Raw genomic sequence first — 12,887 nt, 5'->3', positions numbered from 1 at the left:
TGTGTGTGTGTGTATGTATGCATTACATATTTTATAAAAATAGAATGGGGTCGTAGAACAGCAAAAAAGCACATGGCCACTGTTGGGGGAGGGCAGGCAGGCAGGCCCACAACGGTCATAGTTGAATGAAACAGCACTTGACCATAGTGACTGCTCTATATGACCCATAACCTATGTGTTTGTTTGGGTGAGTGTGTGTGTGTGTATGTATGCATTACATATTTTATAAAAATAGAATGGGGTCGTAGAACAGCAAAAAAGCACATGGCCACTGTTGGGGGAGGGCAGGCAGGCAGGCCCACAACGGTCATAGTTGAATGAAACAGCACTTGACCATAGTGACTGCTCTATATGACCCATAACCTATGTGTTTGTTTGGGTGAATGTGTGTGTGTATGTATGCATTACATTTTTTATAAAAATAGAATGGGGTAGAACATGTGTTTATTTTACGTGATGATACAAGGCTCATATATAACAAATATTTTTTGAAATGTTTTCTTTCAGTGGTAGCGACTCTGACTGGGAGCCCCCGGTGTCAAGGTGCCCATCCCCCGATGAAGCTGGTTCGTCCAGCCAGAGACCTGCTGTCTCTGGCGCCACACCTACCCCCGCCCGGCCATCTCGAGGTGGGAAGAAGTCAAATAAGCGGAGGAAGGGAACCGTGGAACCTGCTGGCAGAGAGGTAGATGAGCGTTGGCACACTGTGCTGGTGGAGGATGAAGATCAAGTTCCACCAGTATTTTGGCCGAAAAGGCAGCCTGGGCCACAACTGGACATGACAGCGAAGTACAGCCCCCTTCAACTATTTCAGCTGTTTTTCACCCCGTCAGTTATTGATTCACTTGTGTGCAACACCAACAAGTATGGAGCAAAAAAGCTAGCAGGCAAGAAAGATGCATGGAAGCCCATTTTCATGCAAGAGCTTTTCTGCTTCCTTTCAATTGTAATTTACATGGGGCTGGTGAAGCTGAAATCCCTCAAGGCTTACTGGAAAACATCCCCGCTCTATCAACTGCCTTTCCCACCCACTGTGATGTCCTGTAAAAGGTTTTTATATATCTTACGGGCGCTTCACATCAGTGACCCTAAAGTTGATGAGGCCAATGACAAGAGGAGAGGCACCGCAAAGTTTGATAAGCTATGTAAAATCAAACCTCTCTACCCCAGCATGGTTGAGGCCTGCAAGACTTATTTTCAGCCCGCCCAGAACTTGTCAATTGATGAGAGGATGGTAGCCTCAAAGGCCCGAATCAGTCTAAAGCAATACATGCGGAACAAACCAACAAAATGGGGATACAAGCTGTTTGTTTTGGCGGATTCTGTGTGTGCGTACACCTGCAATTTTTTTGTTTATGAGGGGAAAAGCTCTTTTGCAACCGGTAAGGGACTGAGTTATGACTCTGTGATGGATCTGTTGGATTTTAAACTTCTGGGGAGTGGCTACAAACTCTGTGGACAATTTTTACACAAGCCCTGCCCTTTTCACAGACCTCAGGAAGCTGAATGTGTGGGCTTGTGGCACCATTCGGTCCAACAGAGTGGGTTTTCCGAAGACGAAGGTGAATGACATGCCTAAGCGGGCTGAGCGGGGAGCGATACGATGGATTCGCCAAGATGGCCTGCTCTTCGTGAAGTGGATGGATACCAGAGAGGTGGTGATGTGCAGTACTATCCACAAGTCCTTCAGTGGCGATCACGTCGTTAGGCGTGTGAAGGGCGCTACTGGGGAATGGGCCACAAAACATGTCCCCATTCCTGCGGCTATCAAGGATTACAACAAGGGCATGGGAGGTGTGGACCTTTCAGACGCACTGATCGGATATTACAATGTTCTCCACAAGACCATGAAATGGTACAAGACATTGTTTTATCACTTCATCGACATTGCTGTCGTCAATTCCTTCATACTCCAGAAGGAAATGGCTAAGAGCTGTGGACAGCCCCCCATCTCCCAGCTAGCCTTCAGGGAGCAGCTCATCCAGGAGCTTGCAGACTACAGCACAAAGTCAACTGCATCACCTTCTGCCCCCTCTACCCCTGCCCCCTATACTCCGGCCGCCAGTAGTGTTCACATGCCGAAGTTTATAACAGCAGGGATGAATGTGCCTCCGGGCCAAAAGGCCACAGCATGGAGGCGGCGTTGTGTTCTTTGCCGCATGAAGTCCCCCATCACCTGCAACACATGTTCGGTTTGCCTGTGCTTTACATCAGAAAGGGACTGCTATGGGACATGGCACGAGCAGCGGAATATTGTGTAGAGGACTGAGGGTCTTCCAAGGGTCTACCTACCACTGTTATTTTTTTGTAAATATTTTTTTATTTTTTGGGGGGCATTTTGTGTAGGTATTTGCATAAAAATGTACCTTTTGGCAGCTTTTCTGACCAATGTTTTTTGCACACTTTCATTCCAAAAATTGTTGGATTAGCATTTTCTTACTTTGTATATAGTTATTTGCACTAAAAATGTACCTTCTTTTGACAACTCTTTTCTGACCAATAACCTCTGCACATTTTTACAAAAAAATATTTTATAGGTATTTGCATAAAAATTTATAAAAAATAAAAAAGTGCCACATTTTTATAAAAAGTGTTTTTTTTTTATGATACAATTGCATATTGTTATGTTGTATATAGTTAGTGGCATAAAAATATCACTTCACCAATTCGGCCACTTGGACACATTAGGGAAACTTGTGTGGGACACCTGGGTGACTTCATGCTAAATGTCATGTAGCTCACTCATTTTTTAAGTTATCAATCTGAAACTTTGCACAACTACAGTTGCCCTCATGTGTTCTCCAACTAAATTGTCCCCAGCATCCTATCTGACTGTTTGGCTGATGCTACAACAATAACAAAACAGAAAATGTATGCTCTTTCTCTTTTCTTCTACCAGATCTATTGTGTTACATTCTCCTACATTCAAATTTACATTGCCACAAACTTCAGAATGTTTCCTTTCAAATGATACCAAGAATATGCATATCCTTGCTTCTGGGCCTGAGCTGCAGGCAGTTAGATTTGGGTATGTCTTCAGGCAGAAATTGAGACGAAGGGGGGGGATCCCCAACAGGTTAACGGGTGTGACTTAATTTGTGGAATTTCTTTCCTCAATGCGTAAGAGCTGATCAGTTGTGACAAGGTAGGGGTGGTATACAGAAAATAGCCCTATTTGTTATTTTAAGCCCAAGTCCATATTATGGCAAGAACAGCTCAATGCAAAGAGAAACAGCCCATTACTTTAAGACAGGAAGGTCAGTCAATGCGGAACATTGCACTTAAAGAAACGTTCAAAGTTCTTAGTCTCAAAAACCAAGAGCTACGATGACTCATGAGGCTCACCACAGGAAAGGAAGACCCAGAGTTACCTCTCTTGCAGAGGATATGTTCAATAGAGATACCAGTCTTAGAATATGTGTTTCACAGAGTTCAAGTAAGACACCTCAACATCAACTGTTCGGAGGAGACTGCGTGAATCAGGCCTTAATGTTCACATTGCTGCCAAGATACTACTTTCCGGAACAGACTATGGGAGGTGCACAGTACTACATGGAACTCTATTCCACATCAAGAAACTCATGCCAGCAGTAAGATTAGATTTAAAAAAACGGATAAAAATACACTGAAGCAACACATGCATACAAACACACGATAACATACACCCATGTACGCTTGGATTTTGTGTTATAGATATGTGGTAGAGGCCTGAGGGCACACACTTAATATGTTGTGAAATCTGTTATGAATGTATGGTAATGTCTTTAAAAGGTATAACTGCCTTGATTTTGCTGAACCCCAGGATGAGTAGCTTCTGCCTTGGCAGCAGCTAATGGGGATCCATAATAAATACTGCGTGGGCTGAGTCCTTTTTTATTAAAATATTTTATTAATTATTTTTTTTTACTTTATTGAATATTCGAAACATACAATATACTTGCAGTGAAGCCGCTCAATAACTACATCATCCCAGTCGTCCAACAGATTCCCATTCAGAGCGACACACAGAAGCATCCAGGGTCAATTCTCTGCTCAAGGGCATGTTGAGCCCTCCCTGTGGCTCAGTTGGTAGAGCTTGGTGTGTGCAATGCCAGGGTTGTGGGTTCGATTCCCAGTACAAAAAAAAAATGCATGAAATGAAATGTATGTATTCACTACTGTAAGTCGCTCTGGATAAGAGTGTCTGCTAAATGACTAAAATGTAAATGTAATGTTGGCCGATCTACCACCAGGCCAAAAACTTGATCCCGAACCCTCCAAGATCCCCCCCACAGTTCCCCAATAGCTGTCCCTCAACCATTCGAGACCCCTCCCACAGCCCCCCCAGGAAGAAAAATAATAAAAAATAAAAAATACAATTAATTCCATTCCCCACCCCCAAGAACCCCCCAATGCACCAACAATCATGAGAATGAACTAAAGAGAGAAAAAAGGAAAAGACAGAAGAAAACAGCAAACAACAATGCAATTTAAAACAAAGGATATCAAGGACAATTAAATCATAACAGCAACGCCAACTGTAAATGTTTGTGTGCATGTCTGGCACTATTACATGTATGTGTTTATTTGAATGAGAGTGTGTGTATATGCATGTTCACAAACACTTGCACGGCATCAGCCTCAGGCAAACCGGCATTTGTTGTAAAAACACTGCCACTTAGTGTCATTCAAATGTACTTTTTTAAATGTTTTATTTGGACTTTTATCTTTGACCATCATTCTATCTCCCACACAGCAACTCCACTCCCACTTGTCTCCAATTCCACATACCAACCCTCAGCTTCCCTCAGCCCATCCCATGTATCTCTGCTGGCCACCCACTTCGGGTTTCCACGCAACACATATCTTTCAACTATGCTGTGATGTTTAACGTACAATATCAATCTATGTAATCGAATAGAATCCACAGATTGCGAGTTGAAGATAAATACTTTTACTAAGAGTTTTAGTATATTAGTAATTGACTGCATTTTCAGCCATTCCTGAACCCGAGACCAGAAACAGGCTACCTGAGGGCAATACCAAAACAAATGGTCTATTGATTCTGTATCCTCACAACAAAATCTGCAGAGCTTCGATGATTTTATTACCCAAATATTCAGCATTTAGTTGGTAGCAAGAATTCTATATAATCATTTTAGCTGAAAAGCACGAAGTCTTGAATCTTGCGTTTTATATATCAACTCAAATCTCTTCCCAACTACTTTGCAATCTGTATGGCGCAGTTGTCAACATCCTGGTCCTCAAATGAAACTGGTATACTTTCCTATTTATGCTATTTTTATTCCTCCGCAAGTTTTGATCCTTTATGTTGGGCAGACAGACCAGTTCCCTACCTCCTCCCGCTGCCACTTGCCTCCTCCATTTTTGGGGTAATACTGTAATCAATTGGTTGTACTCTTGGATTGAGCAGACCTTTCCTTACAATTCTGATAACTCCATGAAGTCCATAATTCTACCATTCCAATTTACAATATCATTTATGAACAAAATACCCTGTTCAAACATATTTCCCATAAATACAGGTATTTTATCAACCAGCACATTTGACTTCAGCCATAATATGTGTTGTAATATTTGTTTTATCTTTTCAGGGGGGTGACATAGAAATTGTAGCCAGCTCTGCAATGCTTGTTTGAAAAAGAGAGATACTTTGAAAAAAGTATCATTTTCAATTAATCGAAAATGAGACATGGCAATTTGCACAAAGGCAAAATGGCCATTTTTAAACAATGGATGAGCTTTTCTTAGTAATCTACTTGAGAACCATATAGGGTTCAAGTAAAACCTTTGAATGAGTGAAGCTTTTAGAGAGAGGTTTAGTGCTTTTATGTTTAATAATCTCAACCCACCCAATTCATATTCATTATATAGATGGGCACATTCTATTTTGAAATTCATTGTGTAGAGCTTATTTATATCTTTTGTGATATGAATACTGAGTATGTCTACTTCACCATCAGCCCATTTTATGGGTAAACTGCAGGATAATGTAAAAGTCGAATTTTTGAAGGATTCAATACATAATATTGAACACTTATCATAATTAGGTTTATGTCCAGAGAGTACAGAAAAGTTATCTAGATCTTCAATGACACATTGCAGAGATCTAGCTTGCGGACTTAATTTAAAACTTGAGCCATCGAAATACATGGACACCTTTGTTTTAAACCTTGGATATCTAATCCTCTAATGTTGTTATTGGATCTGATTTTCATAGCTACGTAACAGCCACTTGCAGCCTGTGGCGCGAATTTCAAAACCTTAAAAATCCTATTACTTCAATTTCTCAAACATATGACTATTTTACAGCTATTTAAAGACAAGACTCTCGTTAATCTAACCACACTGTCCGATTTCAAAAAGGCTTTACAACGAAAGCAAAACATTAGATTATGTCAGCAGAGTACCAAGCCAGAAATAATCAGACACCCATTTTTCAAGCCAGCATATAATGTCACCAAAACCCAGAAGACAGCTAAATGCAGCACTCACCTTTGATGATCTTCATCAGATGACAACCCTAGGACATTATGTTATACAATACATGCATGTTTTGTTCAATCAAGTTCATATTTATATCAAAAACCAGCTTAGCATGTGACGTTCAGAACTAGCATACCCCCCGCAAACTTCCGGGGAATTCGCTAACATTTTACTAAATTACTCACGATAAACGTTCACAAAAAGCATAACAATTATTTTAAGAATTTTAGATACAGACCTCCTCTATGCACTCGATATGTCCGATTTTAAAATAGCTTTTTGGTGAAAGCACATTTTGCAATATTCTAAGTACATAGCCCAGGCATCACGGGCTCGCTATTTAGACACCCGGCAAGTTTAGCACTCACCATAATCATATTTACTATTATAAAAGTTTGATTACCTTTTGTTGTCTTCGTCAGAATGCACTCCCAGGTCTGCTACTTCAATAACAAATGTTGGTTTGGTCCAAAATAATCCATCGTTATATCCGAATAGCGGCGTTTTGTTCGTGCGTTCCAGACAATATCCGAAATGGTAAAGAAGTGTCGCGCGCATGGCGCAATTCGTGACATAAAATTCTAAATATTCCATTACCGTACTTCGAAGCATGTCAACCGCTGTTTAAAATCAATTTTTACGCCATTTTTCTCGTAGAAAAGCGATAATATTCCGACAGGGAATCTCCTTTTCGGCAAACCGAGGAAAAAATCACAAAGGCGGGGGCGGTTGGGTCACGCGCATAAGCCCAGAGTCCCTTGATCGGCCACTTGAGAAAGGCGATAATGTGTTTCAGCCTGGGGCTGGAATGACGACATTCTGTTTTTTCCCGGGCTCTGAGCGCCTATGGAAGACGTGGGAAGTGTCACGTTAGAGCAGAGATCCTTAGTAAAAGATAGAGATGGAAAAGAAGTTCAAGAAATGGTCAGACAGGCCACTTCCTGTAAAGGAATCTCTCAGGTTTTGACCTGCCATTTGAGTTCTGTTATACTCACAGACACCATTCAAACAGTTTTAGAAACTTTAGGGTGTTTTCTATCCATATGTAATAAGTATATGCATATTCTAGTTACTGGGTAGGAGTGGTAACCAGATTAAATCGGGTATGTTTTTTATCCAGCCGTGTCAATACTGCCCCCTAGCCCTAACAGGTTAAAACAAATCTAACAATGGAGCTTTTAGTATATAAAAAAAACACTTGATATACCTCTACCGGTATACCATCAAGCCCTGGGATTTTCCCAGACTGAAAGGATTTAATAGTTTCAAAACGTTTTTCTTCTGTAATTTGGTCTTCGCACTGATCTTTCTGTACATTTGTTAATTTTCCAGTTTTTATATTATTTGGAAAGAATTGCTTACCATAATACGGGAAAAAAAAATGTATGAAATGTACGAAATGCATGCATTCACTACTGTAAGTCGCTCTGGATAAGAGCATCTGCTAAATGTTCAAATTTAAATGTAAATGTACAATCTTCATTCAGTGGGAAAGGATGAGACGGAAAAGTGAACATCTGCCTAAAATAATTAGCTTCCTCTTCTAAAATATCATTGGGAGAATCATAGATGACTCCGTCTTCAGTAACGATTTTATGCAAATCATTTTTGTTAGCGTTCCTGTATGGGAGATTCAGGAATAATTGCTGCATTTTTCTCCATATTCCATACACTTTGCTTTATTTTTGTAATAGATTACATTAGATTGTTCTTGAATAAGTTCCACATGTTCGATTTGTTTTTTCTCTAACTTATTTTGTACCTCTGTAGTATATTTTTTTATTGCTATCTACCTGTACTATTAGTTCATGGATTTCCCTTGTTAGTCTTGTCTCTTTAGCCAGAAACTGTTTTTTTATGGGTGGTGGTCCCCAACAACAAGATATGGGTGGTCCCCAGTCCACCTGGCCATGCTGATGCTCCAGTTTCAACTGTTCTGCTGCGGCTATCGAGCCCTGACCTGTTCACCGGACGTGCTACCTGTCCCAGACCTGCTGTTTTCAACTCTCTAGAGACAGCAGGAGCGATAGAGATACTCTGAATGATCGACGACAACTGTGATTATTATTATTTGACCCTGCTGGTCATCTATGAACATTTGAACATCTTAGCCATGTTCTGTTATAATCTCCACCTGGCACAGCCAGAAGAGGACTGGCCACCCCTCATAGCCTGGTTCCTCTCTAGGTTTCTTCCTAGGTTCTGGCCTTTCTAGGGAGTTTTTCCTATCCACCGTGCTTCTACACCTGCAATGCTTGCTGTTTGGGGTTTTAGGCTGGGTTTCTGTACAGCACTTTGTGACATCAGCTGACGTAAGATGGGCTTTATCAATCAATTTGATTGATTCGATTGATTGCATGTGACGCACAATCCAGCTACGCTCTGAAGATGCAAGTCTACATGGGCTAGGATGCAAGTCTACGTGAGCTGAGTTCTACCGCATGGGCTTTGTCCTACAGCAGGCCGGCAGCCTGGGAAAACGGGACACTATCGTTCATCACACCTTATAACTCTTCTGCGGTAAAATCTCATAACCCAACGAGTTATCTGCAGCTACCGCCACAACATATATTTTCAGTGATTTATGTTCCATTTCTGCGGTACAGTTGATAACCATGGCTATGAATGCTAAGAAACCAACCTTACTGAAACACATGTTATTCCTATCACTCTCTATTGGCCTCGGCATACTCACAGGGAGCCTCTCAGGATCCCTTGAAACTGGACCCATCTTCCTCTACTACTCTCTTCACTGCCTATGAAGATTCCTTCAGAGAAAATGACTCAAGTAAAAGTGTAAATCACCCAGTAAATATTACTTGAGTAAAGTTTTAAAAGTTTCAGCAAATATACTGAAGTATCAACATGAAATGTAATTGATAAAATATACTTAAGTTCAAAAGTAAAAGTATAAATCATTTCAAATTCATTATATTAAGCAAACCAGATGGCACCATTTTCTTGTTTTTTTATTTGATTACGGATAGCCAGTGTCACACCAACTCTCAGACATAATTTGCAAAGGAAGCATTTGTGTTTAGTGAGTCTGTTAGATCAGAGGCAGTAGGGATGACCAGGGATGTTCTCTTGATAAGTGTGTGAATTAGACCATTTTTTCTGTCCTGCTAATCATTCAAAATCTAACGAGTACTTTTGGGTGTCGGGGAAAATGTATGGAGTAAAAAGTACATTATTTTCTTTAGGAATGTAGTGAAGTGAAAGTTGAAATAAATAGAAGTAGTAAAGTAAAGATACCCCAAAATACTACTTAAGTAGTACTTTAAAGAATTTTTACATAAGTACTTTACACCACCAGCTAATGGCCGACATCGGGATCTCTTGTTGGGTTAATGAGGCAACTAGTCACACCTGTGACAGATCCTTTAAAAGGAGAGGTGGAAGAGGTAGACCATAACTCACAGACAACAGAGAGACAACCAGTGAATCCCTTGGAAGAGTGCAGAAGGTGAGCTTGTGATATTATTTAGTAGACTTGCTGCCTCTCAAATGGCACGTTAATCTTATGTGGCCCTGGTCAAGTGTAGTGCACTATATATGACCCCCCTGAATTTAAGAGCATAGACTAATAGTTACCTTTGTAGTGAATAGAAGTCTCTGTCAAGATCTAGTCTGCTTCCCCTTCCCTGCGTAGTGCACTGTGGGCCCTCGTCAAAGGTGGTTCACTACATAAGGAATGAGGAGCCATTTGGGAAGGATTCATATTCCTGTGTGCCAGGCTCTTCAACCACATACAATAGATTAGATGATACCTGAATTTTAGTGGAAGAATCGTAGCGCGCCGTGTTGCCGATACTCGCTTGTTGGGGTCCTCAGGACTGGGTTTAGCAATTGTTGCATAAGTTTTGTACTTAACACAGGGTTTCCTCAACCTCTCCTCTAGTACCCACAGCCATTCCAGATGATTTAAAATGCTCAACTAATCTCGCTCTTGTTCGCTCTCTCTCTCTCAGGAGACTATCACCATGGCGATATTGACCATCATTCTGCTTGTTAGCACAGCTTTTGCTCTGGGAGGTAAGAGTGATGTACCTCACACTTACTCACCAACATTTGAATAAAAACGTTAGTGGGTGTTGATCTGTCCTATTCACACACGTACGTATTAATGTTTTGTTTCATAACCAGTTGTCCCTTGGGCAGCCATTATCAACCGTGACACTGGAGAGAAGGTTGTCTTGCTCAAGGGCACATAGACAGATATTTTAACTTGACATTCAGGGATTAAAACTAGGAACCTTTGTGTTACTGGCCCAACTCTCTAACCGCTAGGCTACCTGCCACTCCTCTTGTTCCAGAGATGTATATTGGTGTCTAGATGCTGGACTGAGGTATTCTGATATGAATGGTTTGATCATTCAACTGGATGTATGATTGGATTGTCAGGAAGTAACACTGACACAACTTACCCCCACTTTCAGTCTTAGTTTCATCAGCTGTTATACAAAAGACAGAAACTGAATTGACTGCACAGGGCTTTTAAACAAGTAGCGCAATTTCAGTATTTAGCCAGGAAGTACCTAGGTTACATCTGAAATGGAACATATTCCGTATAAAATACTTCTGACCAGGGCCCATATGGGACGCAACCCAAGATTCCGGCATGCATGTGCTGCAATGTTATGTCCACATTACAATCAATCTATGTTACCTGTGTCCAGATGCTACGTTACGACCCATGACCCCCTGTGAGCGTGCTAGATATGCCGCGACACATGGCCCAATTGGAGCCTACATCCCCACGTGTGACGCCGCTGGACGATACACCCCTAAGCAATGTTCGGGCTCTACAGGTTAACACGGACGCACATATACACACACTAAATTCTCCAATTCAGTTGAATGTTACAGTAAATATTGTATGTGCAACATGTCTATTTCTGGTAGGTTACTGTTGGTGTGTGACCACTACTGGACAGAAGATTCAGGGTACGGAGACTCCACCAGGCACTGCTATCAACTGCTAGCAACTGTTCCACCAAGGTGTGTGTATATACATACTCATTCACTAAATGTTATTTCTTTGCAGCTGATTCTGGATGTTAATGTTTTTTGTCTAATTGTAGATGAAAGGCGTTGGAATGAAGTCTTTGAAAAGACGGACAGTTGTCTTTACTGTACGACAGGAACTGATTCACGCCCCATATAAATGCATGAAGAAATCCAGAGATTAAACTGTTGATTTACTTACTTTATTGTTGGTGTGATTATCTGAACCAGTCCATTTCTGGGAAATGGAGGAAGGAGTAGGACTGTATTACCGGCAGTTACAAGAAATGAAGGCAGTCAAATTCCACGTGACCATTTAGTAATTAGGCTTCTCCAAGCTCTGATGCTGGTGATGGTCATTAGTTGCCTGGTACTCAGCACTCTATTGTCCCTCTAATCACTCTGACATCAATGCAAATGTAAAACATTTCATGAGCTCATGTTGCGCAACATTTCTATAACCTATGCAATTGTCTGAGAACTGCCTCATGGCTTCTATTAGAAAGAGGATCCCATCAGCTTTCTATAGGTTAGATCTACTATATTTGCAGTACCAGTCAAAAGTTTGAACACACCTACTCATTCCAGGGTTTTCATCTAATATTTTCAACTATGACATAACACATGGAATCACATCTTAAACCAAAATATATTGAGATTCTTCAAAGTAGCCACCCTTTGCCTTGACAGCTTTGTACACTCTTGGCATTCTCTCAACCAGATTCATGGAATGCATTTCAATTAACGGGTGTGACTTAATTTGTGGAATTTCTTTCCTCAATGCGTAAGAGCCGATCAGTTGTGACAAGGTAGGGGTGGTATACAGAAAATAGCCCTATTTGTTATTTTAAGCCCAAGAACAGCTCAATGCAAAGAGAAACAGCCCATTACTTTAAGACAGGAAGGTCAGTCAATGCGGAACATTGCACTTAAAGAAACGTTCAAAGTTCTTAGTCTCAAAAACCAAGAGCTACGATGACTCATGAGGCTCACCACAGGAAAGGAAGACCCAGAGTTACCTCTCTTGCAGAGGATATGTTCAATAGAGATACCAGTCTTAGAATATGTGTTTCACAGAGTTCAAGTAAGACACCTCAACATCAACTGTTCGGAGGAGACTGCGTGAATCAGGCCTTCATGTTCGAATTGCTACTACTTTCCGGAACAGACTATGGGAGGTGCACAGTACTACATGGAACTCTATTCCACATCAAGAAACTCATGCCAGCAGTAAGATTAGATTTTAAAAAACGGATAAGAATACACTGAAGCAACACATGCATACAAACACACGATAAAATACACCCATGTACGCTTGGATTTTGTGTTATAGATATGTGGTAGAGGCCTGAGGGCACACACTTAATATGTTGTGAAATCTGTTATGAATGTAT

General features: G+C 40.9%; 1 protein-coding gene across 1 annotated transcript; it reads left to right on the top strand.

Moving 5' to 3' along the window:
* Positions 1 to 9,915: 9,915 nt before the first annotated feature.
* Positions 9,916 to 11,694, top strand: LOC145861679 (equistatin-like). Its single transcript, XM_082964529.1, has 5 exons — positions 9,916 to 9,952; positions 10,458 to 10,521; positions 11,166 to 11,297; positions 11,392 to 11,487; positions 11,571 to 11,694. The coding sequence occupies exons 2-4, from the start codon at positions 10,470 to 10,472 to the stop codon at positions 11,469 to 11,471; spliced, it is 264 nt and encodes an 87-aa protein (XP_082820655.1). The 5' UTR covers positions 9,916 to 9,952; positions 10,458 to 10,469; the 3' UTR covers positions 11,472 to 11,487; positions 11,571 to 11,694.
* The last annotated feature ends 1,193 nt before the right edge of the window (positions 11,695 to 12,887 follow it).

Source organism: Salmo salar, chromosome 18 (genome assembly GCF_965601325.2).
Source record: "Salmo salar chromosome 18, fSalSal1, whole genome shotgun sequence".
Classification (NCBI taxonomy): domain Eukaryota; kingdom Metazoa; phylum Chordata; class Actinopteri; order Salmoniformes; family Salmonidae; genus Salmo; species Salmo salar.
Note: the sequence above shows the minus strand (reverse complement) of the source record. Positions and strands in the feature narration are given on the sequence as shown.